At 37.8% G+C, this 27,541-nt stretch overlaps 1 protein-coding gene across 1 annotated transcript in view; it reads left to right on the top strand.

Moving 5' to 3' along the window:
• The window catches only part of KIF6 (kinesin family member 6), a 157,830-nt gene extending 132,045 nt beyond the window's left edge, over positions 1-25,785 (top strand). Inside the window, 6 exon segments of the mRNA XM_040612049.1 lie at positions 9,662-9,746; positions 10,729-10,864; positions 12,476-12,564; positions 20,042-20,131; positions 22,051-22,151; positions 25,262-25,785. Coding sequence (XP_040467983.1) covers positions 9,662-9,746; positions 10,729-10,864; positions 12,476-12,564; positions 20,042-20,131; positions 22,051-22,151; positions 25,262-25,278 — 518 coding nt within the window. The 3' untranslated portion in view covers positions 25,279-25,785.
• The last annotated feature ends 1,756 nt before the right edge of the window (positions 25,786-27,541 follow it).

The raw sequence follows: 27,541 nt of genomic DNA, 5'->3' as shown, positions 1-27,541 counted from the left end.
TGTGCTTGAAATACCAAGCAACAGCAGCGTTTTCATAAAAGTTCGCTGTTCTGGTGCGTGTGGGCACTGATTTTATTCCTAGGGTGACCTCTACTGGTGTCACCGGCCCCGCTCTTGTGATGGGTTTCATTTCTTCAGCCCTATTTCCAAGGGGGGGGGGGGGGGGGGGGGAGGGAGGGGAAACAACAAAGATAAATGCTTTGCATTAAGGTTTATTTTTGGAGTTCTGAGTCTGACAGAAATCTGGTAAGATTGTACTTGTTGAAAAGGATTATGATTTTTCACTATTGCTAAGACAAAGATATCAATAGCAAAACTGACTGAAAATTCAGAAACCAGTGCCACTTTTCTCTTTGTGCAATAAAAAAGGTTCACTCTGACAAAGATAAAGCTACTTTTCCATTTCTTTATGCAATTATTGTAACATATGAAGTGTTTTTAGAAATATTTACCAAATCAGTTTTTAAGCAAATGCTTGAAATACTGATGAACCATTAATTTTGAAAACATATATAAGTAGTTATATAGGATATTATAAGTAGGTTAAAGGATCTTCACAGGTTCTTGTTACTGCAGTGTATTTAAGTAATTTTAGTTATTCCAGACCTGTCTTGGAGGAAAAAAAGCATTTATTTTAGCCTGTGGTGACTGTTAAGTTACATACCATAACAAACTTATGCCCATGTTTTTACATGCTGTTTTGTGCTTCAGGTCAGCACAGTATATGGCTAAAACTGTGAGTTCTTGAAGATCTTTTGTATTTTTGTATGTACTAAGTACTTCCATAAAGATGATCACAATCAGGAAAAATACCATGGAATCGAAGCAGCAGCTAGACAAGCAGCAATGATTCCCTTGTAGCAGTATTTGAGGTAATATGCTTTGGGTTTTACTATGTAAGAATTAAGTTTAAAACTGTAAGAGAATGTTTGAATAAGACACCTTACATCTGTTGCTTCAGGTCTCAAGCCCACACAGACCTTTCTTTCTTTCTGTAAGTTTCTCTTCAATCTTTCTAGGGTGTTTTGTAGTTTTATTTGTTGATAAACAGTTTTTACTGTAACCCTTTTTAGCAGGTTTTACTAGGTGTGATGCTAAATTCTAGAGGCAGCCATGAGTTTTTCCTTTCGTTGTTTCTCCAAGAAAGAGAACACTGCATCTTTACCAGAAATCTTTTCAAGTAGTTTCTCCTGATCTGTCAGAGAACATTCTGAGATTACTTGTGTGTTCCTGTTAAGCTTCCCACATGACCCACTCAACTTCAGCTTATCAGATCTCAAAAAAGAGCAAAGACATCTTTGGATAAAGTGATATTTTTATTAGAAGTCATGAACTTGTAGCACAGCTATCCAGTTCTCAGTTTTATTGACATTGACTTCAGCATTTCACTGTTGTTGGAACAGCTTGCAGTCTTTGCAAGCTTTCTTGCTATTAAGTGTTTTTTCTGAAATACTGAAAAGCTCAGTGTGAATTGCATTATTATTTAGAGACTCCTTCTAGTGACTAGCAAGTAAGCAAAACAGAATCTGGAAATTAAGCTCTCAATTCTCTAATTTAGCCTACTACAATTAAGATATTAGGAAAAAGATGCCATGAGGATAGTTACACATGGCAAGAGGTCATCAGAGAAGTTTGCAGGGTCTCCGTCCTTGGAGTTTTTCATAACATGTCTGGACAACCTAGTCAGCTCAAACCCAGCTTTGAGCAGCAGGTTGGACCTTGCAGCCTTCCAAGGTCCCTTCCAACCAGAATGATTCTGTAATTCTAAGACAGGACTTGAGATGGAGTGAGCAAAAAATAAATTAGGTTTTATGCACAGCCTAGTGATTCCAAGCCTAAACTTGTTTGCTTCACCTTCTGTATACCTCAGAGTAGCCTTTCTATTGGCTCTAAAAAGCTGGTAGAATAACCAAGGTTTCCTCCGCAAGAGCTCTTTGTAATAAATAAAAGTCCTGTAATCTAATGAACTGTAAACCACAAATGGAGCTCTTTCACATCTGTATTTGCTTTGATTTTTTCAAGGTAAAGGCCAGACCTAGAATAGCAGTTTCCATCTGATCGTGTAAAACCCAGGACAAGGGGTGAATGAGAAATAACATGGCAAATGTGATATATCCAGTGTTTCAGAACAAGCTATAAATCTGGTGAAAAACTTCTTCCATTTTATATTTTGCTGAAACGGCTAAAATAAATTAATTCACTACTTCTTTGCTCAAAAATGTTTGCGTGTTTAAGATCAAAGAAAATAATGATGTGGGACAAGTAGTTGCTAATAATATCCCACAGATGTGCAGAGGTTGGATATATTTCTCCAGATAAGAATCTTGTGGATAAGTTGTAACAGTTTCTAGATATGTCAGGATTGTCTCTTCTCAGTATACAGTACAGTGTAATTCACCTGACAGCTACCAGAACATCGAGCTCAATGTCCTTTCCTTCATGGATCATAGTTGTCTGAGTTATGAGAAATGCCTAAATACATGTATACATCTTGCACCTTCTTGAGCTGGTAGCCCAGCACAAACAGCCTAGCGATTCTGCACTGCAGCCAACGGGTATGTTTACGGGAGGACCAGCAAAAGTGTGGCACTTGATATGGGGTACGAGTGTGGCCAGCTGGGACAGGGGGTCCCAAAACCATAATCTGATCCCCACAACTGCCCAAGGTGTATACAGATGGCCCTGATCTAGCCCACATGCCAGAACATTGAACAACATCCAAATGAATCTTCTTAAAGAACAGCATTCCTGCTGACATGAAAACCTATGGATTTCCTGGAAATTTCCTGGAAAACTTGTACATCATACTAACATTTAGAAAAGCATTTAAGAAACCCTTTTAGATGGCTAGTGGAGTAGCCAGGCGAGAGAGTGGAAACAAAACGTCTGTAGTACTTTGGTCTTTAATGTAAACCTAACTGAAGTGGGGACTTAAGACGTATCTTTGCTATTTGCACAGAAAAAAAAATCAGATCCATGACAGAGGTGCTTCAGGCCTGACACCTTTTGTCTTATTTGAGGCAAGGGTTAAACTAAACACTATACAGTGCAACCACATGCTCATAATACATTGATTTCTCCAACAATGGTGGTGTTTTCCTGTTTTCCATCCCCTCTACTCCTCTTGCAGATGAATGGTCTTTTAGTAAAACCTTGTAGCAGAAAGTTCAAAATTGTTCAAGCTGATACTACTGTATACATTTTTTGGTTAGTTTTCACCTCTTGAATCAAGGTTAAAACCCCTTTTAATGTCTAACTTGAAGTGACATGTCAGTTGCGTGGTGCATCTATAACTATACACAGCTGAAACAGAAGCAATTAAGTATAAAATATGTATGCTTATTTTTCCCTAATATTCTTTCAAAATGACATTGTTATCAGTTCAGTTTACAGTTCAAAATAAATGCTTCTGTACACTGTCACAAGTTCCACACAGAATACAGGTAAAACACCCATTATTTTTAGAAAACATCAGAACTATTGAATTGATCCCAGAGTTGCCGTGTGCATTGCATTCCTAAATGTGACCCGCAAGCACAGGATTTACTCTGCATGCCTATGTATATTGCTTATGCACAGTAAGGCTGGCACTTCTCAGAACTGAGAATTGTGTGTCTGTTTATCTGGGAATCCCTGGGAAGAAACATGGATGCACTAAGCTTCAGTATCTCTTCTACGCTCTGTGACACTCAGTGTGATTGCACCTTTAACACCTTTAGGTATTTCTTATTCTCAGTAAATTTCTGCTATATTATTCTCAGTCAAGTTCTTATCCTGACCAGGCATTGCTTTACAGAAGTTACAGTCATTGCTGTCTTACTGCAACTGTGGTCTGCACATTGATGACAGATATCTTAGCTTCATGATAAGCAACTTCAGAAGTCTTTTCCATCCTTTTCTTTCAAGAGCAGCATGACAAAACTTAGGAAAGAAACTTTTTTTTCTGTGAAAGTCCTTGGCTATTGTAGAAATTAATGCTAACGTAACCTCAAAACTTATGGATGACAAACCACACTCCTTGGGAGGCAGAGAAAGATCATTCAGATATCAGGTATGGTTTTATCTAATACTGTGAACAACATAAATGATGCAACAATAATCTCATGTAATCAAATGGTAAAATGTATTTATTAAGTTTAGGCAAGAATCTGAGTTAGTAGGGGTTTCCTGACTAAGACCCAGCTATGTTACTATTCTAATAGAACAACTGGCATGTATGGAATATATTAAACTTGAAGCTGCTTTTTTGGGCTTCTTTTTTTTTTTTTTTTTCTTCCTCCCCCCCCTTATATTGTACTTGTATATTTGGAAAACTTTTAGCCACAATGGTTTCAGAAACTTTCATGGCTTGAGTGCAGCTGACATGAAGGCAACGCCTTCTGTTTCATATGCCATGTATTTTCAGGAGAAAATATATAGATGACTAGTTTCAAAGAAGAAACTTGAGGCAATTGAAGTGTGAGTCTGTATTTAGCCAAAACAGCTTAGAGACTGGAAAAAATAGCTCTACTTTCCAGGTGTGCATTGGAAGTCAGTTAGTTTGAGGGAATATTAAGCCAGTAAAACACTAAACAATACAATGATACAAAGAAAAGCAGCATACCAATGGACCTTTTTACTAAATTCAGTGATAAAAATAAAAATCATCAAAATACACATGCCCTTAATCCCACACGCATGCACTAACTTGTAAAGTGCTGAAAATAGGACAGTTTCTTTCAATGTGTGCTCATGACCAAGTGGCTGAAATTTAAAAAAAATCTATTACATTAGTATAAGGGGGAAATTGCTCTAAAACCCACAACATAAACTCTTCCAGACATTAGGGTATTTTCTTCTTCTCCTGAGTTTCATTGTGCATACCCATCTTTGCTTTTGTATAAAGCACACACATGGTGCCCGGTGACAAACATAGGTTGACATGGCCCAGGGGAGGAATAAGAAAGAAGGGAGAATTACTTGTAAGCTGATCCTGAATAACGATGGATGGGTAGTTCTTTTTAAAAAAAAACAAATGACAGCATATGTTCCCATTTGAAAGCACTACAGCCCGAGTTTGCCAAAAGCTGCAAAACTGATAAATAAAGCAGTAAAAATATTAACTGGATACTGAAGTCAATTCTAAATTTGGTAACTTCAAGTGACTATAAATTTAAGCAGATAAACACAAGACTATCCAGTGAAAAAATGAAAATCTTTGACTGTGAAAGTACAGCTAGAGGGCAGGGCACAATGTTATTTGAGGCACAAGACAATAAATCCCTCGGAGTTTGACTTCTAGGATACACTCAGGTCGAGAAATATATGAGCGCCCCAGAGAGTATAAAGTTCAGGGTCACAGAGAGTTTCTTGCAAAATTTTCTGACTGTAGACAAGAATCTGCCAGATTATTTCAAGTTGTTGCCAGCTTGCAGTAAACTATGGTGATAACACGTGGTATCTCATGCTAGAAATAGTGTTTTTCAACCACGTTTGCCATATTGCTTTGAAATAGTGATCCAGTTAGCAGGTGCTATCATTTCTTTCTGGTACCGTGTGATTTGGCAATGTGAAATGTGTTGTAAATTTTAATACTTCCAGCGCTCCAAAATTGGCCCTTTCATTAGAGTAAAGCCATTATATCTTAAAATGCCTCTTACAATCTTCTTTATGAAAAAAAATCCAAACCTCACAAACCTTTATGATATGAACTGAGTGTCAACTCATGCAGAGCTCACTTTCCTCTCTAAGCAGGCAGCTGGTACCAATTGTATTCTCTGCTTCACTTCACCAAATGGATAGTATCTGACGATGAAATAAAAAGTTAGCCCGAAGAGAAATACAGAAGTCATTAACTATTTCACTACCCAGTGTAGCACTATCAAAACCTCTTTACATCATGTGACTCAGTGCTTTTAACAAAGACTTCACAAAGTAAGATTCATAATTTTTGCCACTCAGCTGTATATGCAGTTATGCTGATGTAAAGGAATTAATACTCCTTATGAATACATTGCTGACTTTGCTAAAATAACTCTGTTGTATAGAACTAAATGGAGGTATGCCAACAGAAACCCCTAGGATACACAGAGGCAGTGTTTTCCTGAACATGCACATCATACCTCCCCTGCATCCCTGAAACCTGGGTCTGCATTATCCAGGATCAAATTGCACCAACTGCATTTGTTTCCCAGGAGAAGTCACTGGGGCACTAAAATTGCATGTGATATTGTACATCAGCTGAATGGCTCAAATCAGTTGATGCACTAAAAGCATAGAGCTAGACTGTACAATCAAGTTTCATATGACAAACTGTCAAGCAATGAATTAAAAGTCAGCTGTGAGTGAACAAAGCAGATACCACTTTGTGTTCTGTGCAGCTGCAGAAATGGTATCTGATAGTTAATATTTCAGCAGTAGCACTTCTGCACTTCTTAATGTATTGCAAAATTTTTAATGTATACGGGCAAAAGTTGGTCTCGTGAATTTTCAAGTTTTCATAATTTAATTGTATATGAGGTTAATACATAGATAAAATGATCTGATGTTTCAATAAACATTTTCTGTTTCCGCAACGGGCAGGCAGATATGTACAACAAAAAGAAAGTCTTTAGAGGAATAAAAAACGATGGCAAAAAAGAAAGTATTTCTTCTTAGGTATCTATCTTAAATGTATAAGTATTATGCTTTCTATATTTTACTCTATTTGCTCAGTTGTCCCTCTCATGTTATTTTAAAATAACTGAGCCTGCATACTGAAGAATGCTAACATTAGACATGTGATACAAAGAGCCTGTAACCTCTGCCTTAGCCTCCCAGCTTCAGCTGTAGCTGAGATTGCCTGGGCTGGCGGGAGGACAGGGGTGTGAGGCAGCAGCAGCAGGAGCCCAGGGGCAGAAAGAGGCCACTGCAGGGATTCAGGAAAGGTAAAGCGAAGAGGAGAGAACAGAAGTAGCAGGGAATGAGGAGAAGGCAGAATTGGCAGCAGCCAAAAGGGTTGAAATACACGCCACCAGACATAGATCTCTTTTGCTTGGAACATCAGGAAAAAGCTGTGTGTTTATCTGTATATATTAAGGTAGGCTGATTCAAAAAGGACTGCTCTTTAGAACAGAATGCTATTCAGGTCACAAGCACATTGTTGCAATGAGCAGGTGTGACAAAAAGCTGAAATGGAGACTGCAACAGCATGGGAAGACACCAGAGAACTCACAAAACAGTGGCAAACTAGGCATGGCCTGGGTTTGACTTGCCACTGGACCTCACCTGACACTGGACCTCTTCTGCCTTTGTGACTGGAACGCAATAATGCATGTCTAAGTTGTAGCCATTTACTTGATGAAATAGCCAGTGCTGGTTTTGCTGCTGGGACCTCATCAGCTTGCAGCGTACTCATCTCTTTCCATTCTGTACATATACAAAACTCTGTGCTCTTCACCTTGGCCACAGCTGTTTTTCTTGCTTTCATCACCTGTGTATTGCTAGAGATAATGGGCGTAGCTCTATGCAGGGTTGAGGATGCTGGGGCCTTTGTGTGATAGAGGTACTCATCTCATGTAAAAGGCTTTATTATTAATTCTGAAGGTAACTTACAACCAAATAATCCCTTCTACAGCATGTAATCAGCCACAGAAAAACATTTTTCTTGGTGTTTTTATATATGTGACAAAATTCTACGCAAATTTGGCTGCCCTTTCAGAGCTAGTGCAAAAATATTTTTCCAAGCACTAGATGTCTAAATAAATCAGGGAAGGAAAACTACAATACTATGGCCTTGCATCACTCTGTAACAACCAGCAGAATTTGGTTTTCTTCTAGGGAAGCCCTCACTTCAGAAACAGCATTAACATTTTAAGATGTTGCTGTCTTCCCCTCTGTATTATTTCCCTTCATTATAGAGGGAATATAATACCTCCTGACCTCAGACACCATAACAGGTTGCGCAGATAAGTCAAACGCACTTCAGTGTGCTCAGGAGAGCCCCCTTTAACCACTGCTGAAGACAGCTTTGGCTAAGTCTGGCCAGCTTTGCACAGGAACACGTTAAGGATGCTCACATGGTTGGTGAGCATGGCTCATTTGGGAGGCAGTTACTCTCTAAGTCGTTCCAGCTTGTTCCATAAGATCACATTTCTTTCAAGCCTGGATGCTGTGTATCCGTGAAGGTCATAACAAGTGTGAAGCCTCAGGAGCTCTGCAGTGAGTGTCTCCCCACAAGTTCCTTGTGTAGCTCTGCACTTTCCCACATTGTGCCTTCTCCAGAGGATGAAATCTGACAAATCAGAAAATCCTCTCCCCTGTAATCATTGAAAGGTTTACTGCTTTCCTTAAAGGTTCTGGCATGATTATGATGGCTGCCTTACTATCCATCGTGTTCAGGTACAATCTGATACCACTGTCATAGCATCTCCTCTGCTGTGATGTTTGCACCTCCTGGCTTGTGTGTTCATTTCAGCATTCCAAGCAGTTTATTTTCTAATCTTCTGAGAGTACCTTCTCCACCACAGTTGTCTTCACCCTATCATTCTTTTGTAATCTGCAAATCCAGCAAAGCCTTTCAATGTATCAAATGAGAATTGTGCATGTGCTTTGTCCACCTTGACTGTCTGTGTTAACATGCTTGACCCAAGTACTTTAAATGAAATAAAATGCTTGTCAGCTTCATCTGTATTAAGCTACAGGGTGCTACATCAAAAGATTAATGGTTTCAGCTGGCACACTGACAGGCAGAGGGGTCATTACTGCCCTCTTGTTCCAGACAGAATTCCTCTCCTTAAAGAGAGGGTACACTCCTCAGGCCTCACGACAGGTTGACACAAAATTTATTTTCTTGGCAGAAATAATAGTCAGGATGGAAACTTGCATGTATTGTAGAGCAAATCTTCTGGTTCTTTCATTTTTTTTCAGTTAAAAAGGCTGAACATGTTTTCTTGGCAACCTTAAACTATTCTCACTCATTCTAGAAATAGAAACTGTTGTAATACTAGTAGGTAACCTTACGTTTCCTTTCACTGCTGAACATACAATCCATAATGGCAAGACAATTTTGCCATCTCTCAGAGTAAGCATGTTGTGCATTGCATGCTAAATCCTAAGCTTTTTTTCTCAGGTTAACTGAGGCTACTCTTAATATTTCCACACTTCTCCTTTACCTTGACAAGTTTCTCACATAGTTTCAAGACACTTTCCTTATTTATACTAATTCCCTGAATTCATTGCTTACCAAAGCTAATTTCTCCTTCAGGATTTCTTTTACTCTCTGTTCTGCTGTTCCCAGGCACCAGCACAGCTACTGCTGTATCTTCTTTCTGCAACAACTTTGCTGTCCTGGTCTTGTCCTTGTAGGCAAAATGGTCAGGTTGAATGTATTTGGTAGACTTTTATGGCAAAGACGAACTTTTAAAATGAACTGGCAAACTCACTTTTATTCATATCTAAAATGAATATTCTGGTCTTTACTGGGAAAAAAAATATTAAAAGCAACTTAATTCAAATCATTGGTTATTAAGCATCTCTTATATTAAGCCCTAAATAAGCAATTTGAAGAAACATTTCCAGAGAAATCGTTAATGACCCCCATTTTATTACTTTCCTCTTGAAAATTGGGGTTTTTTTCCTAATTAAAAGTTGCTTGGTTTGACATAATAATGTCATTGCTTACATCTGACCATTTCTCTTACAGCTGTTTCTAGTCCTTCTGAAGAGCTAAATATGCTTGATCCAGTAGAAGAGAAACTTCGAATGCAAATTGAAGAAGAAAAGCAAAGGTATTACTTCTGCCTTAAACTTCTGCTATCCTTCAGAAGATAAATTATACTGATAGTGTATTCCAGTTACAATTCTGTACACACAGCTACCCTCAGGGTTTTCTCTGACATTTTAAAAATGTCAGCTTTGTGGTTCACTAATAGTTTTTAAATTTGTGTGTATGTAGTTGGTTTGTCTGTAAGATGCCGCTATACGAGTGGGGAAAACTTATGCTTGAGCTAATGGCTAAAAATAAATAAAAATAGCTAAATGTCCTCCCCGAGGATTAGTATTAGAAACTTGTTTGCATCCAAATGTGTTGTGAACCTTTTTGGCTGATTCAGAAATGTCCTGCCTTCCTTGACCTAAGGGAAACTTTTAGGCTATACAGGATTGACTGAGTGTAAATAACATGCAGAATATGTACTGGTTAACCAACTCTCACTCTAATGTCAATGTAGCCAGAAGGCTAAAAGAAAACAGACGCAAGGATATCAGTTTTAAGCAACTTGCTAGTGTTTATGTTATGTGCAATCTGTGAGGAAGCTTCTGGCTATTTCATACTACTGGTAAAGCCCCAACTTTATGTTAGCCAATGAAGTTTGCATCTGAAAGGTGAGTCAGTCTCATCTCCTACCTGAATCCAAGCTCTGGTGACCAGTTGTTTATGAATGGCAACATGCTGAGAAACCAAACAAAATAATTGACAGATTTGACTGAACCTGTATTTTAATTGTTAATCCATACTCATCCCACTTGAATGTCACTAATTTCTTTAATGAATAAAAGCTTTGTGGGGTAAGATTTTTTGTATTTACCGTCTGGTGAAGCTCTTAAATAATATGGGATGTCTCTTCCGACCACCAATCTGTCTGTGTCCCCTGCATCTCTGTTTACTATATATTCTTCTGTAGTTTAAATCCGTAACTGTTCTAGGTAGGATAAAGCTTTGTTCAGACGTGCTGGAAGTTCTTTTTCTTTTTTTTTCTTTTTTCATATTAGTTACAAAACAATGTTCAATCATTTGAAAGGGCTGAAGGTTGAGATTGAGCACCTGGAGCTTCTTATAGAAAAAGTCAAGATTAAGCTGCAAAAGGACTTCGAAATGTGGTGGTCTGAAGAAGCAATAAATTTACAGGTATGAAATCACTTCCGTTTTCATTTAAATGTAACACCTTTAATCGTTTCTTAAAGAAATACTTAATTGACTAGATAGAAAGGAGTATGAAGAATGGGACTCGGTGCCTGATTCACCTGTACTTTGCCAATGTAAATCAGACAAAGCTAATGTGGATAATACTTGTATGAAGCTAACATAAATGAAGCAAAACGTTTGCTTTCTGCTTTATTTTTTGTTTTGACATTCCTCCAGACAACTTGATTGAAAGCCAAGAATGGTCCCAAAATGCCAAAAACTCTGAAGGGACATAAAACAAATAGAGGACATTGGAAAAAATAATCTTTTTTACTGCTAGCAAAACTATGATTTCATCAGGTTTATGACATGTGCATTAAAAGATGGCAGTCATAGCTGTAACATGGACAAATCCCAGCAAACGTAATTGTTCTTTAGCTTCCTTTGTTTGCAAAGACTCCAGCAACTTCCAGCTTCCCTAAGCTCCCAGAGGGTCAGCAGCTCACAGCACAGCCCCTCACTCTCCGGCTGAGTCCCACCACTGCTATCACTGCCTGTTTAAGAACCCAGCAGAAACAGAGTGCTCTAGTTTAATGACTTGTGCAAAAACAAACTGCCGAGATGACATTTTGAACAGTGTATTGGAAGTTCATAACACAATCAGTCTGAACGCTACACAATTTCACAAACACAGGAGACAGTACAAGAGGGTCCAGAGGGGGGGATCTACTGAAACAATACAGCTTTCTTATACCCCCCTTCTGACACCTTTTTCATGTCTTCCAAGTAGTGGCATGGCATCTCACAGCAAAGCACTGCCATGAAATGCACATCAGCCTAATGACAAAGAATGCCTAGTGCAGTTCATCCCATATCCTTTATTATTAACTGGAAGAGAAGATTCACTCTTTGGGGAAAGTTGTTATAAACAAAGAAGTGTTTAGCTGTTGTTTTTTTTTTCTAATTCTTATGATTATAAATTAAACTGTATTATTAAGGAAACAGCCTAAAGTAAATACAGAACTTAACATGTGGAATGTAGTTATCCATAAAGTGCCACCGAACTAGCTTAACTTTGAGTTATTGTTGCAAAATACTTTTCAGGTTAAAATCCCTAACCATATTAGTGGCAAAGAGGATAATGTTTTAGTCACCCTCCTGTCTAAATATTTAGGCTTTTCAAAGCGCTGCAGGTAATATTCTTGAATCCACTGGAGCACATTTTTCTTTATCCCTTAACAGGAGAGGTCCAGGATTCAGCCTCTCATGATTCATCAGTAGAAGATTAGAAAACTGGAAAAAATAATTGGGATTGATTTCTTGGATCTTGACCTATCTATACATCTGAGCTCCCTAAGAAACTCAAATCGGTGAACACATGCTGTTACATATTAAAAACCTGTAACTTGAGCTTAAAAATACTTGAACCAATCCTAAACACTTTTCTCTTTGTTCAGAAGTGTTTGTCCAAGTGAAGAAATGCTGTGTGATTCAGACTTTGTGTTTTCTGAATGAGTCATTGCCTACCTTGTTATTGCTGAGACCTGTAGGCCAATACTAAGCACTCTGAAAAAATCCTATCCTACATAATTTTGTTTTTCAATCTAAACCCAGCAGGAAAAGTCAGAGATGGTTAGTGCACCAGACACCGTGACTGTTCATCCTCAGTTTATCAGATCCTCGCAACATCTATCAACTAACAGGTAAATTGGTCATCTTTCTCTTCCTTACCTTCTTGTAAAAAAATGCAATTTTAGAAGTGCAGTTCACCAGAATGCTTTTGCAGATACCACATTCAAACACCACGTTTCCAGTTACAAAATAAATGGCTATGTAGAAAATGTATTTTTATCATTCAGTTATTTTGAAGTCTTTTGGAAGGTAGTTTATTGTAGCTCGGTTTTTTTGACTTGGTCTTGGGATCCTTGAAGTCTGTCACTAGGGGCCCCGTGACAGATAGCAAAGAAAGGCAAGTCTGGTACCAGTCAGTTTTGCTATATGAGGAGACTATATCTCCTTTTCAATGTATTCAAGAAGGTGCAAACCAATTATTTAATATATAGCCTAGACAGATTTTCTGATGAAAAATGTCCTGGTGCTACGTTTATGCAGCATATTATTCTGCAATGATATTGCATTTGATATTGTAAAGCACTAGTGCATCCTCCACAGTAGAAAAATGTAATCATCATGGTTGTTTCATCATCAGCTACTTCTGATTTCAAAGCCTTTAATTTAAATTTGCAGTAATAGACCTTTCATAGCCTTCAAGCAGAGTAGAGTGCAGGAAAACACATACCTGAATGTGCAGGTTTCCATAGTCATTGACAATAAATGGAGGTGGTCTCTCTCCTTGCCTCTTCCTTTTTCTGTCCCCACCTCCCTCTTCCTTTCCTTTTCTCCTTCTCTCCCCCTCCTTCTCATTATACAGTTAATCTTTCTCTGATGAGTGGCTTCACCTACTATTTTATAACAATACCCTGCATAAATGACATTTCCTGCTGTGCAGCAAACATAATATATCCTATATACCATTAAATAATGAATACTGGATTTTCTTTAAACTGTAAAATCTATTTGAATCTTTATTGTAAACTTTCATGTATCTATAGTAAAAATGTAGTACTCCATAAGCAGTACAGAGAATGAAACACTTAATCCTCTAAAGTTGTCTAAGAAGGCATTTTCAGATGTCTCAAACTGATGAAAACTGACTCTGGTCTTCTCTACTTTGCTTCAGTTCTTACTCTGTGTTGTCTCAAGACTTTGACAGTATTCACTTTGCAAATGGCTGGCAGGTTTTAGGCCTAATTTGAGCTTTTCACTTCTGATTTTAGGCTAAAGGTTACTTGTTCCACAGAAAAGCTGATGGAACAGAACATGAGAGCGTTTTTGGTCTAGCTTAGTACAAAGTCAGCCAAATTAGCTCAAGCAATCCATGACTGTCACTTTAGCTTCGTACTGAACTGAACTAAGGACCTCTTGCACAACATCTCTACCTCATTGCTCTTGGGAGCAACAATTTCCAGTTGGTGTGCTGATGCATTGCTCAGGAGAGAGGTATCTTTTGCAATCTGAGCTAGAATTAAAAAGAACATATGATAATGCCCAGGAACTTTCCAGTGCAATGAGAGACTGATTTCGCATCCCCCACCCTATCTCAAAAGCGAAACTGCATAACTGGTTTCTTTTTAATTTTCTTTTAAACTTTTCTTTCAAATGTCTTTACCATTTGTATTTATTACTGGAGGACAGGTCTCAGAAAAGTGTGTCTAGCATTTGGAATAGAACGGGGGAAGGTGCCTGGCTGCTTTCAGCTGCCAAGTTTATTTCAGCATCATGTACTGCCTTGCACGGTCTCTTGTGAAAAATCGCATTCTTTATAATGAAGAGTTTCTCTTCATCTGAGTAATGGACATGTTGACTGAGACTGACTGGATGATACTTGTGTATAGATCATAAAGGCAGAACAGTCATCTTCTTGAACTTATATTGTAGAGGGAGTCAGGATGAATATAGTTTTGTTTTCCCATCTCTATCAATATTGTCACAATGGTCTTTTGAAGTTAACTGCTCTTTCCTCCTTATAGTTCCAGAAAGTTGATCTTATTTTATGTTAGGCTCTTTAAATGTATTTTACATAGGTATGTTTGCAGTGTGATGTATATGGAAGCAGAAACAGTATTTCTGCTTTTTGTGAGGTGGGAGCTGCAGGCTTAACATCCCACTGTGCAAGAAAATTTACTTTTTCCCCTATTTGAGGCAATAACATTATAGAGTAAAAGTTTCTAATTCCACACGCTTTAGGCGTATAAAACAGTAGAATATTTATCTCCCAAGGATTTCCTTGACCTCAGTTGACACAGGAACTTTGCTTACCAGATCGCATGATTGTTTAGGATGAGTCCAGTCTACAATTAATTACATAGTCCTAAGGCACAATTGGCTCTTGGTTTCTAATTCGCCTAGAAATCAAGTCTCTTTCTCTGAAATGATACTGCTGTCTTCACCCATAATAACTGCTCGCAAAAGCAGAAACTGACATAAATTATATTTGTTATGATGCGGTGTAAATAAAACCTATTTACAAGATGGAATTCAGTTCACATTTGTGTTCAATAGTAATGAGATCTAAAACTTAATGGGCTGCATGTCAGAAATCAAAGATTGCTGTTGACATAGTAAGCATGTAGTAAAACCATTCAGACAAACTCCTGAGTGTGAATGGATATAAATTAGAAGTAATAAATTACCTGTCTCAGCATATAAAGGATACAGGTATATTCATAATCTTTCTTGAGATTTATATATGGTTTTGAGGCAAAATCTTTTGATCACCTTCTAGTGCACGAGGCATGTGGATTGTTATTGTTTGACACACCTTAATCATGTTACCAGAGAAAATTAAGCCTTGGGAAGGGAATGTGATAGCCTCACATCGCATTTTGTATTAAATCAATTTATAACTGAAATAACAGAGGACGGAAGCTGGTAATCCTTTTGAGGCTTAAGAAGGATACACACATATAAAAGGTAGTTGATTCATGGCCAAACATGCCTCTTTTTCAATCGGAAAAAAAATGGCTAAATATTTAAGTGCTGCAATGAGTCTATGTTAATAAAAAAGTTGAACAGTGAGCATTTCTGCCACGGTTGGTAAGGCTTGATCCTGCCCTCACTAGAGTAAGAAGTAAAACATTAATTTCAGTGACCACAGAGCTCAAGTGGGGAAAAAGGTGACATAAGGGTTATTAGTTGGTTTGGCATAAGAAAAACATTTCTGCATAAGGAAGATAATTTCTTGAACAAGTTAATCACGTTACCAAATCTGATGTACCTAAAGTAGCTGAAACCAGTAGTTTGTGTATTGTAGTCTTACAGACTCACACTCATTAACCTGTTGAGTAGCTTCAGAAGGTTTCCAGACCATATTTGTCTTTTCATATGTCTTTCATATGAAGGTTGCAGAAATATTAAATCTCATCTGATCTGAATATATTACTCTAAAATGAAGAACAGCTGTGCAAGGTGGAGAAAGAATGACCCATCTCTATATTTCAGACAGAAAAGGGTCTAATCAGCAATCCCAGACTCACAGTACAAAAAGAAAGGAAGAGAAACCTAAAATAATCATCAAAAAGTTATTTTATTCAAAAGGAATACCTAAAAAAATTCCTCAAACTTGAAAGAGAATACCCTACTTGTCTATATTGTCTCTACCGTAAAGCTGTGGTGCTAACTGCAACTTGTACTGTATGTACGTTTATGTCCCTTAATGGGTTCCTGTGAAGTCTGCAAAAATTCTTAAAATGCATGTTGAGCTCAGCACTCCACGTCTGCTCCACTTCAGAATTCAAGCACAGTGGTTTTTTCATCCTCATATAGTCTTGTCCCACACTGGCTTTCATTTAAGAAATTTATCAGATCCTTGTCTGTTTGAGTTACTTCTCTCACTGAATATTTAATTTCACTAGTGTTGAACTGTTCTTGTATTCTTCTTGAATCAAGCAAATGTTGGATAGTTATTCAAATCTTCTAAAAATTTTTTGATTCTTTTTTTCCTTCTCTCAAAAGGAATAGATTCTTTTTAATTCAATCAGATCTTTCTTAACCTTGCTCATTCCCTTTTACTGAATCTCGTTTGTCCTATTCCAGCAAATCCCACAGTATGTTCAATCTCAGACTCCTTGGCTCTCCAGCTTCTTCTTCAAAATATTCCTGTCACTCTAGATTTCCTTGGAGATATTTTCAGATAACTGTTCATGTTCTCTGATAGATTTAAGCATCAAATTTTTTAACATTTATTGTCCTGGATTGCAAAATTTACGCCCTATATTGATGCTATGTGAAACAAGGGAAATGTTCACATACATACATACATTGCAGCATTTTCTATTGTAATAATTTTTCATTCCTGCCAATTTTATGCAGGGTTACATGATGATAAAATATAATCTGTGAATAATGTCATTGATTAATGATATTTCAAAGGTTTTCACATTCTGTTGGTAAAATTTAATTTGAACAATTTATCTATGAATCTGCAAGCCAAGTTTAAATTTGTAACCAAATACTACAATGCTCAGTTTTTAAGCATCTTTTATCTTGCCTGCCTTTATACAGAACATCTGTTCCTCTCTCATCCAAGGCTCAGACGATGGAAGAACTGCAGCTGAGGTTTTTTAACATTGCAGAGGTTGCACACCTTCAAAATTTATGCTTTCCATTTTAATCTACCCGATTTTCCACTTTTTTTTCAGCTGGCAAATCAAGCATTCATACCATGACACTCATCATCTCTCCAGCTGTTCTGTCCTATGTGCTTGATGGAGCTGATCAGCCCATGGGACGGTTGTCTCTGGCCCTTAGGTTCCTGCAGCCACTCTGCATATATCTCTCTAGCTGCTGCCCCATCCCATTATTACCCAATTACCCAGAGGGTGGAACTTCAGATGCGAGGTTAAAAAAAAGAACTGAGACATATGAAGTAGACAGACCATCCTTAATCTCCAGAAGAAGCAGGAATTTCACTGAAGCTGTCAGGAAACAGTGCCTTGAGACTTCTTAAATTCAACTCAAGGAAATATCAGATTGATTCAGAATGAAAATGGGAATTATACATTGTCAACAGAACATGAATGGTATTAGAGCTCAGGAGAAAGACAAAGAGGCAGGACTTCTACACCTTGTGTGTCCATTAAAATCCAAAACTGTAATCCAGGAGTTTCTATTTACACATTAAAGAAATGTTGGCTGGAAAGCACCTCTAGAGATCTCCAAACTAACTCCTTGCTTGAAGGAGGACTAGCACCACACTAAATCAGGTCAGCTATGGTTTTGTCTGGCTTTGTCGAGCATCCTGAGATGTCCAGTCCTTTGGGCTTAACACACAGAGAGGGAGATCATTATCCCCTTCCCATGCTGTCATAGTGACTTTCTATTAAATTTAGAGCAGTACTAGCAAAATTTCTCATCTTTTCTCATCTCTGGAACAGCATCTAACCCTCAGATGAAGGAGGAGAGTCCTGGCTTCTAAGAACAAGCTAGGCTCCAGCTTCCTCTGAGCATACAAACCACTGCACAGAAAAATTACACTCTTTCATTCCCTTATGATTTAATGTATCTTGCAATGCCATAGAAAGATTATCAGAGCTTCAGCATGAAGGATACAAATTATCCCCATCCAAGGTCATCCCTCTACCTAGGGATTAGAGAAATTTCTGGGATACTTAAAACATGGATTTGAGTTCTGCCAAGCTGAGGGGCTCATTTGTTAGATTAGTACTTTAACTGTTAACGTCTTATATGGAAGCAGCACTTTGAGTCATTACAAAAAATGTTTATAAGCTTCCTTGTAAATTTCCTTAACTTGCAGGAGATGAGATTGCATCCCACAAACAAAAACGTCTGTCTGTATCCCCACAGGCAGAGGGCAGGAGTTGAAGGTCCATCTCTGAGCACAGTAATGTTAATTTCCTGATTCTGAGCACCAACTTGGTCTAAGGGTTTTTTTTAATATCACCTTCCTGAGGTGCCCAGTACTCCCAGAGCACTCCAACACAGGTTTTGGCATATTGTCCTGGGTCCAGGAATCCACTTGAAAGTGAGATCCCTAGAGGTCAAACCCTGTCACACCCGTAGTTTCTAGGTTTTTTAATGAATCTGGGTCAAAGTCCCTTTTAAAATGGGGATTTAACAATTCTGGAGAATAATTTTCACTTACATTAAATGGAAGAAATTAGTTCAAATATATAAACTACTGCAGCTTAAAAATAAATTACTTCAGCTGACTCACAGTATTTATAAAATTACCCATTCTGTTCATGGCAAATAAAAAGCAGAGAAGCTTATTTCAATGAAAATAAAGCAATGGAAAAGGATCACATTAAGTCACATTACCTTACATTTGTTGCAGGCTAAGGACAGCTGTGGATGGTTGCTATGGTTCAGTTGATGTGTAGTGATTTATTAAACCATGGTTATATGACTTGGATGCCGAGGTATCTCAGGGCACAGACACAGAGTCCTTTTAGAAAACTGAATTTAAGACCCCAAATCGCTTAGTTTTTAAGAACTGTCAAATTAATGGAAAAAATGTTCAGGAAATCCTAAAGTAGAACTATGATGCGAAGTTCCCAGATATTGTTAAACCACATAGTAGGTAATAACATCACACATCCTTTCTAGCTCCTGTAATGTTTAGGCATAATAAAGTACAGAATATTATTAATATTAAATACGATATTGCTTTAATTGAATTAGGCTGAATCTTAAGGGGGTTTTAATCCATTTAGGCAGGTGTGAATGGTATGGGACTCGAGGAGTTAAAGAGAAACATTTCGTAAACCTGGAGCTGTTCATTTGAAAATGACTTATACTCTTGGGCACAATATCTTCGGCAAAACTGAACCTGGCACAGTGTAATACAGTAAAATTTTAGTAATAAATTTCTTTCCTTTTTCAAGTTCTCTGCCAGAAATATCAATTCATCAGCCAACAGTGAACTACTGCAGAGTTAGAAAAGCAAGATCTTGCCAATCCTGCCATCTACTGGAAAAATCCTAAACCTGAGTCATCCAGTGTTTCCACTCTCTATGGTTGGCACCAGCATATGCAACCCCCAGGGAAAGGAGACAGTCCCTAGACATCCCATGGCAGAAATCTGCCTTCCTAGTGGAGAGGTTCCTTGATAACGATATCTGCAGGGACAGGAATGCACAACAGCTGTTTGCAATATATTTGGCTATCATCAACAAGCCACATCCCAAGTCCTCACTGAGTTTTTATCCAGTCTCCCACTGATTTTGGTAATATTTTTGCCTGACTAAAGGAAGAATGGAAAATGAGCTAAGGCCTCACTTGACTAATAGCCAGTTTGGGAACTAAATATACTATTAAAAACTGTACATCAGATACATCAAAGTGCTTTACAAGCCCTGCTTAGAAGGCAAATACTAAAAGTATAATCTTTATGAGCTTATAAGTCATTCTTTCATAGCCACGTTCTCTACGTAAACCTAATCATCACATGCATTCAACTGAAAATCCTCTTCCAGTAAACAAGTGCTTTATCTAGATAAAAAAAGTCTTGAAAAACAGCTTCCTTTTAGTTAATTAGCATGTGTTAGTATTCCTTCCACAATATCTATATTCTTTCCTTCATTTCTGCTCTCATTCCAGTTTTTCAGAGACCACAAGAGTCAGCCCTAATGAAGATCCAGCTGGGAAAAACAATTCAACCACTTCTAGTAGCCCTACTGTAAGAACAAGGTAAGAAGTATACCTGGGCTATTCAGAGAAAAAAGCAAACCAGTAAGTAATATGCCCAGATAACCCTCTACCAGTCTCTTTAGCAGTCTTCTTAAAAAACAAAACTGAAATTGCTGATTTTCCTCCAACTTCCAAAACAACACCAAGCTTGTCCCATAGCTTTACACCAAGTAGCTGCATCATCACTATTAAAGAGGTAGTTTCTTGTTTGACCTGAGGGTTTTTTCCCCATAAGCTCATGAATCCTCAAGGTTGTGTCTTCTCAGCAAGAGAAGGGACTCTGAAAGAGTAAATAAAAACATTTGAAAGGAAGAGAAATCAGAGTATACAAGGCAGGAACTGTGCAAAGATTTTTTCATTCTCATGATTTTGTCCTTAAAATATTTTTAATGTCTCTCCTATAAATTATTCTAGTAAAATAAAATTATGCCAGCAGCCTGGGTGTGTCAGGCTTGGCAAAGGTTACACATCGTGTTTTCTCAAAAGAGGTACTGCTTTGTGAAAATTAGCTTAGCAGGTTAACAGAAACTACCTTTCCTTTTTTTTTTTTTTTTTTTTTGACAGCTACTCTAGTTTTTCTAATGTGCTCATTTCCATGTTCTTTCCTCCCACCAAAATATCATGCCAAGTCAGTATACTTCCAGAAGATACATTCTTATTGTGCCTAACAGTTCTGGCTATTAAGGCCCTTAGGAAAATATGGTTAAGTCACTATTTTTCCTACTGCATTAATAAGAACAAATCACAAGGGGTTTTTTCTTTCATTTTCCAAAACAATCCATTTCTAGAACAGCAAAAAATCATGGAAAATTTCATCCCCCAAAACCTATTTTTTTCAATTGCATTTGTGTTTAAGAAAAAGAGAAGCTAAAATGGAATTTAGTCAGTACTTTCTCAAATACATTGTGTATTTGTTAGATTGTTGCTGATCAAATGAAAATCAATAAGACAATAGTCCTTTACTGGTGTTCTGAGATCACCTTGTAAATCACATTAAAAGATATATTTTATTAAGTTCATAGTTCATTCTATATTTTTTTCCCATTTTGGTTCACTAATTCAACACTGAGCACTTAATTAATAGCACAAAGACCAGGATATCAGACTTCCACAATTACATCCTACTGCAATAGTCAGTAAGCTGTAATTACAAAGGTAGGATATGTTAAAAAAAACATTTCTCCCTTCAGTTCCCCTTGTCCTTCCATACTGTAATTTTTGTCACTATATTTCTCATTTCACCATTAGTGCCCAGTCTTTAAACAAGGCTAAAGACACAGGGCCAAATTCATAGCTTTCTGAGCTGATTAGAACAGCTACGCTGTACTGCATCGTCTTACACCACCAGTGGATCTGTCCAAAGCAGAGGTAAGTCCATGATTTAACTGCAGAGGTACAAGACCTCAGCTGGGACGGGAGACTCAGCAGCACAAAGGAGTTGCAACTGTCAGCAAATATCACAGATGTCATGTGTTTGTTTACTTCTGTATATGCACGCAAATTTAATTCCCTTATGGTAGGCAAAAATACTGTTGATCTGTTCAAATAAATAGCATTTTTTCCTGAAGCAAACAAACACATGGCATAGTCACAACCTCATTTCTTTGGTACACTCACTATATTAGGCTTTTCCACTTGGCAGTAACTCTGACTCAGCAGTAAAATGTTTTTCACCCTTTGTGAGAGGTTTTATATCTGATAAGCATGTAGCCCTACCAAACTAAAAAGATGTTGGCTAATCTTAAGAATCTATGTAAGAGCATTAAGAAGTCTTGAGCTTGGTTCTCCTCTGTACTGTGCCACCTCTAACAATGTATCTGAAGAACAAAGCCCTCCATGCTGAAAAAAGAGATAACGCAATAGAAAAAAAACCTTCTTCCTTCTTGCTCAAGTCCACGAGTACACTTTCTTTATTTCAGGACCCCACCAAGTTCTTCTGTTCCTCTGACTGGAGACAGCAAGGCTGATACTGACATCCTAGCTTTCATTAAAGCAAGACAGAACATCCTGCAAAAGAAAGGTAAATCCTGCCAAAACATAGGAAGCCAAACCAAAATCTCCAGTACAGCATTTTAAAGCCAAAATAGCTTTAGTCCACATTTATACTGACGCAAGTGAGAACTGATTCTGGCTTAAGTTATATTACATTATGTTCTCAGCCGTTCTAAACACTTGAGGTTCTTCACATGTATTTATTTTAGTAGTTCAATGCTGCATTGTAAAACTGTGATGTCTGTCTGTTTTTCTCAGTCACCATCAGTAAACTTTCTGGGGCATGCATGTCTGCGCAGCCTGCACAGTGTAATTTTTTACACTTAAGTAAATGGATTTGAATGTGGTTTCTTGATGATTAAAACACTTCCAGAATTTTCTGTATACTTTTTCTTTAAACTATCTGGCCTGGTTTTCAGTTGGTACAAATGTAGCTGTAACAACTGACACAAAATAAAGATTACATAAATGATTGTACTGCACCCTACCTTATGATACACATTGGCCCACCCCGGCAGAGTATGCCCTTAACAGCTATTTCACTATATCTAGGTCTAGCAAAACTTTCTATGGGTATTTGTCACCAAATCAGGTACCGAGAACAATCATAGTTAGGCAATAAAGTTCACTCTACAGTGTAGATAATTCAAATTGGCAGGAAGCAAAAAGCAATAAATACACCACAGTGGCACTGCAAGGTGGCCTAAAAGTAATTCATTGTGACAAAGAAAAACGACCCGTATGTTGGGGGGGTTTAAATAAGAGTTTTTAGTGACAGCAAGCAATTAGACAGAAGATGAAAACAGTAGTGGTTACCCAAGCAATAACTTTCCATCAGCACTTGAGTGCTGGTGACAGCATTATTCAGCAAGCTATCAGCACCCGGCAGATGGTGTTAGCACTGTCACAAAGTGGGGTTTCGGTATCACACTGCTTATCAGAAAACCATCAGGTAAAGACACAGTGGCTGAAAAAACAGCTTCCCTATGCTCATCTAAAGCAAACACTTAACACACTTAGGCTTTGGGATCCCTTTTGTCTTTATTTAGAAAAGCTGTTGTCAGCTTTCTTCTGCAAATGACATTAACTTGAATTTATAGGCAGGTCACCAAAAGAAGGTTGGAGGTAAGTGTCTTACAACAAACATTTCAGGCCTTTAGAAGGTCCAAAACTGACTCATTCTGCGAAGTACAGTAACCCATCTAATAAAAGCACAGCTTGTCCTGTGATCATCTCCTAAATTATACCATATCAGGAATCTCTCTCAAATGCCTTTTCCATCCTGATTGTTTTTCAGCCACAGGCTATTACCTACCCTCATCCATCAGTCTCAGAAGGAACTAGGCATTATCTACATTGACAGCTATTAGACCCCAAGTTATAAAAGGTATTCTTGCAGAACAAAGGACAGTCAGCACTTAAAACTGTTCTGGAGTTTAGTTAGACAAGAGGAGCTGCATACTGCCCTAAGTAGCTGAAAGGGAACGGAGTCACCCTGACAGCGCAGGGCTGCCAGACTCAGCCAGTCACTAGGCATAGGCAGGGGAGCAAAGAGTCAAGAGGCTTCGTCAGTACAACCCGTGTATATCGAACATGTAGGACCTGATGTGTTGTAGATAGGAGACACCTCAGCAGCAAGTTCTAAGGAGGATTTGGTGTCAACCTGGCATATGAAAGAAAGGTTTTCTTCCTTGACTACTTATGAAGAAAGGGGAAACCTCCCAGATTTGAAGGATGGAGCCACCGATAGCAGGAACTATTGATCAAAAAATGTCTGTAAATTCTACTTTAGCAAGATGAAGGAGGGTAAAATCTAATAATTAGTACTATTAAAGAAATACTTTGTACTTCAGCACCATAGTGAAACCTGAGGACATTTATGAGGTGCAGTGGTAGCCTTTCAAGCTGGGAGAAGACCATGGGCTGCAAGACTCCACTATTCCTGTATCTGTGATAGCTTTATGAGTTCCCTTTTCCCATAAGCACATCGCTCTTCCTTGACGTGTTTCTAGACTAAAAGGAGGCAACAGGCACAGTAACTGCTGTAGTGTTTGTGCATTATTAGCTATATGGAGTTTCTGATAACAGTTGCATCCAAAGCAAAGGAGAACTGGAGGGTTTTCTTTTTTGGGGTGGGGATGGGGACTTGGTTTTATTTATAAAAGAAAACTATTAGAGGCGAAGTAGAGTTAAGCAGAGAGGAAGAGTAGAACAAGAAGGCATGTATTCTGACTGAATACTTTGGTGGAAAAAGTTATGTGTTAGCAGTCTCACACAAAACTTTTCCTCAATAATTTTCAAACATAGACAAAATAAACCAGAGTGAATTCTTTGCCCAGGGCCACTAAGCTGAGTCAGACAGCTTCATATAGAAGCTACATGTGCCGAGTCCCAGCCCCGTGCTCAGTTGTCTCCTTCCCAAACTCTTCAACAGAGATGTTCAGTAAGCATTTCTGCATTTGCACACTGATGGATTCATTCCCTGCACAATTATGACACACACAGTGCCCTGCAACAAGTGACGTGTGAAAGCACAGGCTCAGCCAAACCAATGTCTGCTAGAACTAAAACATGTCAACATACTGACTGCGCTTTCCTTTATCAGTATCAGCATCTTAGAAGCAAACTGAGGGCCCCACTTTACATTAGCTGGGGGGCGGGGGGGGGGATAAATGTGTGCGAAAGGCAGCGGAGTGTAAAACAAGTTTCATAAACAGAAAGCGTGGGAATGCTCAGTATCCTTGACAGTAACGCCGGGGAGGGAATGAGAGGTCTCCGTGCACATTACCTCAGGGGCTTGTAGGTTGTTACCATCTGCTTTCTAAACAGAGCAGAATTAAAGCAGTTAAAGCAGGTACCTTCAGGGGGGCTTGCTGGTGTTGCCAAAGCATTGTCATAACTACACTGGAAAGCGTTTCGCAAAGGGCTGCTCTGCAAACCTGCCATTGTGCAGTCTTGAGGTAGAGAAATGAAAATGCAGAAGTGTAAATGAATGATTTATTTATTTATTTATTGTCTTAAAAGTTTAAAATTAAGAGGTTACCTTTTTTCCTTTCTTTTCGTTTTGTGTTTCTGAAGTTTGTTTTAAAACTGATAACACAACCTGAAATATAGTCTAATGTATTCTTTATCTTTCAGGCTTGGGGAACAAATGAAATTCTTGTTACAGTCGACCATTTCCTTTTAGAATCCATTCAAGACCTTTAGTCTTTCCCTTCCTCTTCTGTTTAGAAACAGGTATGAATAAGTATTTTAGATGTACAGGTTTAATTGGTAAAGGTATAGAAATTGTCTTTCATAGCAAAATCCATTTCTCTGGAATATTTGAATATTTGCACTCATTATCTTCGGCCTGCATTAAGATTAGGCAAAAATAAATCAACCAGTCAGGAGTTTGCCAAATATGTTTAGTTATTGAGAATTGATTTTATGTTTTCTAAATGTTACAATTATCTGGTGTATTAGTGTTCTTCTACATCGTTGATCTGAGGAACACTTCTTACTACTGATGGTAGTTTTGTTTGCATTGATTTGCATAAGGCTTTATTAATTACATCTAGTTGGCATCCAGAGATGTCTATGCAAAAACAGTAGTTATCTGGGTTACAAAATTCTAGAAAAATTCCATTTGAGACCTTTTGCTGATTTTTCTTCCCCAAGGAATACTATTTGTATTTTTTGTATCAGATTACTAGAATACTGAGATTGCATTGTAATGTAAAATTAATTTTTATTAAAAACTAATTCTACAGTTTAAAATTTCCCAACTACTTTTTTTCATTTGAAAACATTAAATGTGCAAAATATACACCCTCCCATCAATAGACAGGTTTCAGAATAAACAATGAAACTTTATAGGCTTCAAGTAAATCTGGGCAAATACTTGTAAAACACAAATAAGATGTGAAAGTTTAAATGCAGTTTAATTCTCTGTAAAAGTCAATACAGCTACCACATAAATTGGTAAGCTTTTTTGCAGATTTTAGGATGTACAAGGTGAAATAAAAGTCAAATCTATCATTGCTTTGGGAAGACAGAGTTCAATGATTTGTTCAGAGGTGGAAAAATCCAGGGCTTCCCCCTTTTGTATGTTTGCTTTACTAGAGTTTATATTAAAATGTCCTTCTTCTGTCAGAATATTTAGCTGTCTGTCTGTATTTTTATTCTTTTTATTCTGTTATATATAAACACTGTATTTAATATACACTGAACTACCATTTATACAGCTTCATTGAGCAGAGTAGGGCCACCATCCTGCCTCCATCCAGCTCAGCTGGCTGGAGAAGAACAGAGCTTCCAAACCATTGCTGGGTGAAGCTGCTGTCTTTTTTGGTTTTCAGTAAAACCCCCATTATGGTGGATTTATTTGAAGTTGGCCAAAAGAGAATTACGGGTACAACAGCTCGTTTCTTTTGACATTGAAGCATTTCCAATACCTTTGGGTGACTGGTCAAGAGAAGGATCTCAGCGCTATCCCAGTACAATCTATGTGACACTGCTACACTTGATGATTACATATTCGGTGTTTTGTTCTCAGTTTGCCACACATCTTACTCACAGAGAGAAAAGGTTGCTTGCTCTCCTGTTTCAAAACTGTCTAGCCTTTTTTTACAATGTTGTAAAATTGGTGTGAAATTCAGTCACTATCAGCAAAGTAATACCTGACTGGCAGAATGTTCTGAGATTAAGATTATACCAAACATAAGAAAAGCTTGGGCTAAAGTACATCCAATAATAAAAAAACATATAAATATATAAACCCATATAAATAAGTATAAAGCCTTTCTTGCTTCTTTTGGAAATTTTCATAATATCATGTGGAAAGAAAACATTGCTCATTCAGTATGTAATAGTCTTAAGAATTAAAGCATACACTTATTTAAAAACTGACTCCACTCTTCAAAGGTTGCCTCTTGGGTTCATAGGAACATTCAGGTTGGAAAGGACCTCAGCAGGTCTTTAATCCCACTTCTTCCTCAAAACAGCATTAGCTATGAGATCAAAGCAAGGGCTTTATTCAGCCTGGTCTTGAAAACCTCCAGGGATGGAGACTGCATAAACTTCCTAAGTAATCTGTTCCAATGCTCAGCTATCCTCACCATGAAGAAGTTTTTACTTATGTCCAGTCTGAATTTTTCTTTTTTGTTCATTCTCTTTCTTCCTTTCACAAGACATCCTGTCAAAAGCCCTGCTCCATCTTCTTGATGGCTTTCTCACAGGTGTTGGAAGGCTACTGGGTTTCCTCTCTAAGTCTTCTTGTCTTCATGAAAGCATTGCTTCAGGAAGGTTTGGCTGGCCATAGATGAACAGAATTACTTGTTTTAGTAATCTATCTTCATATAATTTCTAGATCAATTTGAAATAACCCAAGCATTTACCACACTGAAAAAACAGTCAGGGCTTGCATTTATAATGGTC

Source organism: Falco naumanni, chromosome 12, assembly GCF_017639655.2.
Source record: "Falco naumanni isolate bFalNau1 chromosome 12, bFalNau1.pat, whole genome shotgun sequence".
Taxonomy (NCBI): Eukaryota; Metazoa; Chordata; class Aves; order Falconiformes; family Falconidae; genus Falco; species Falco naumanni.
This window is presented reverse-complemented; position numbering and strand designations above follow the sequence as displayed.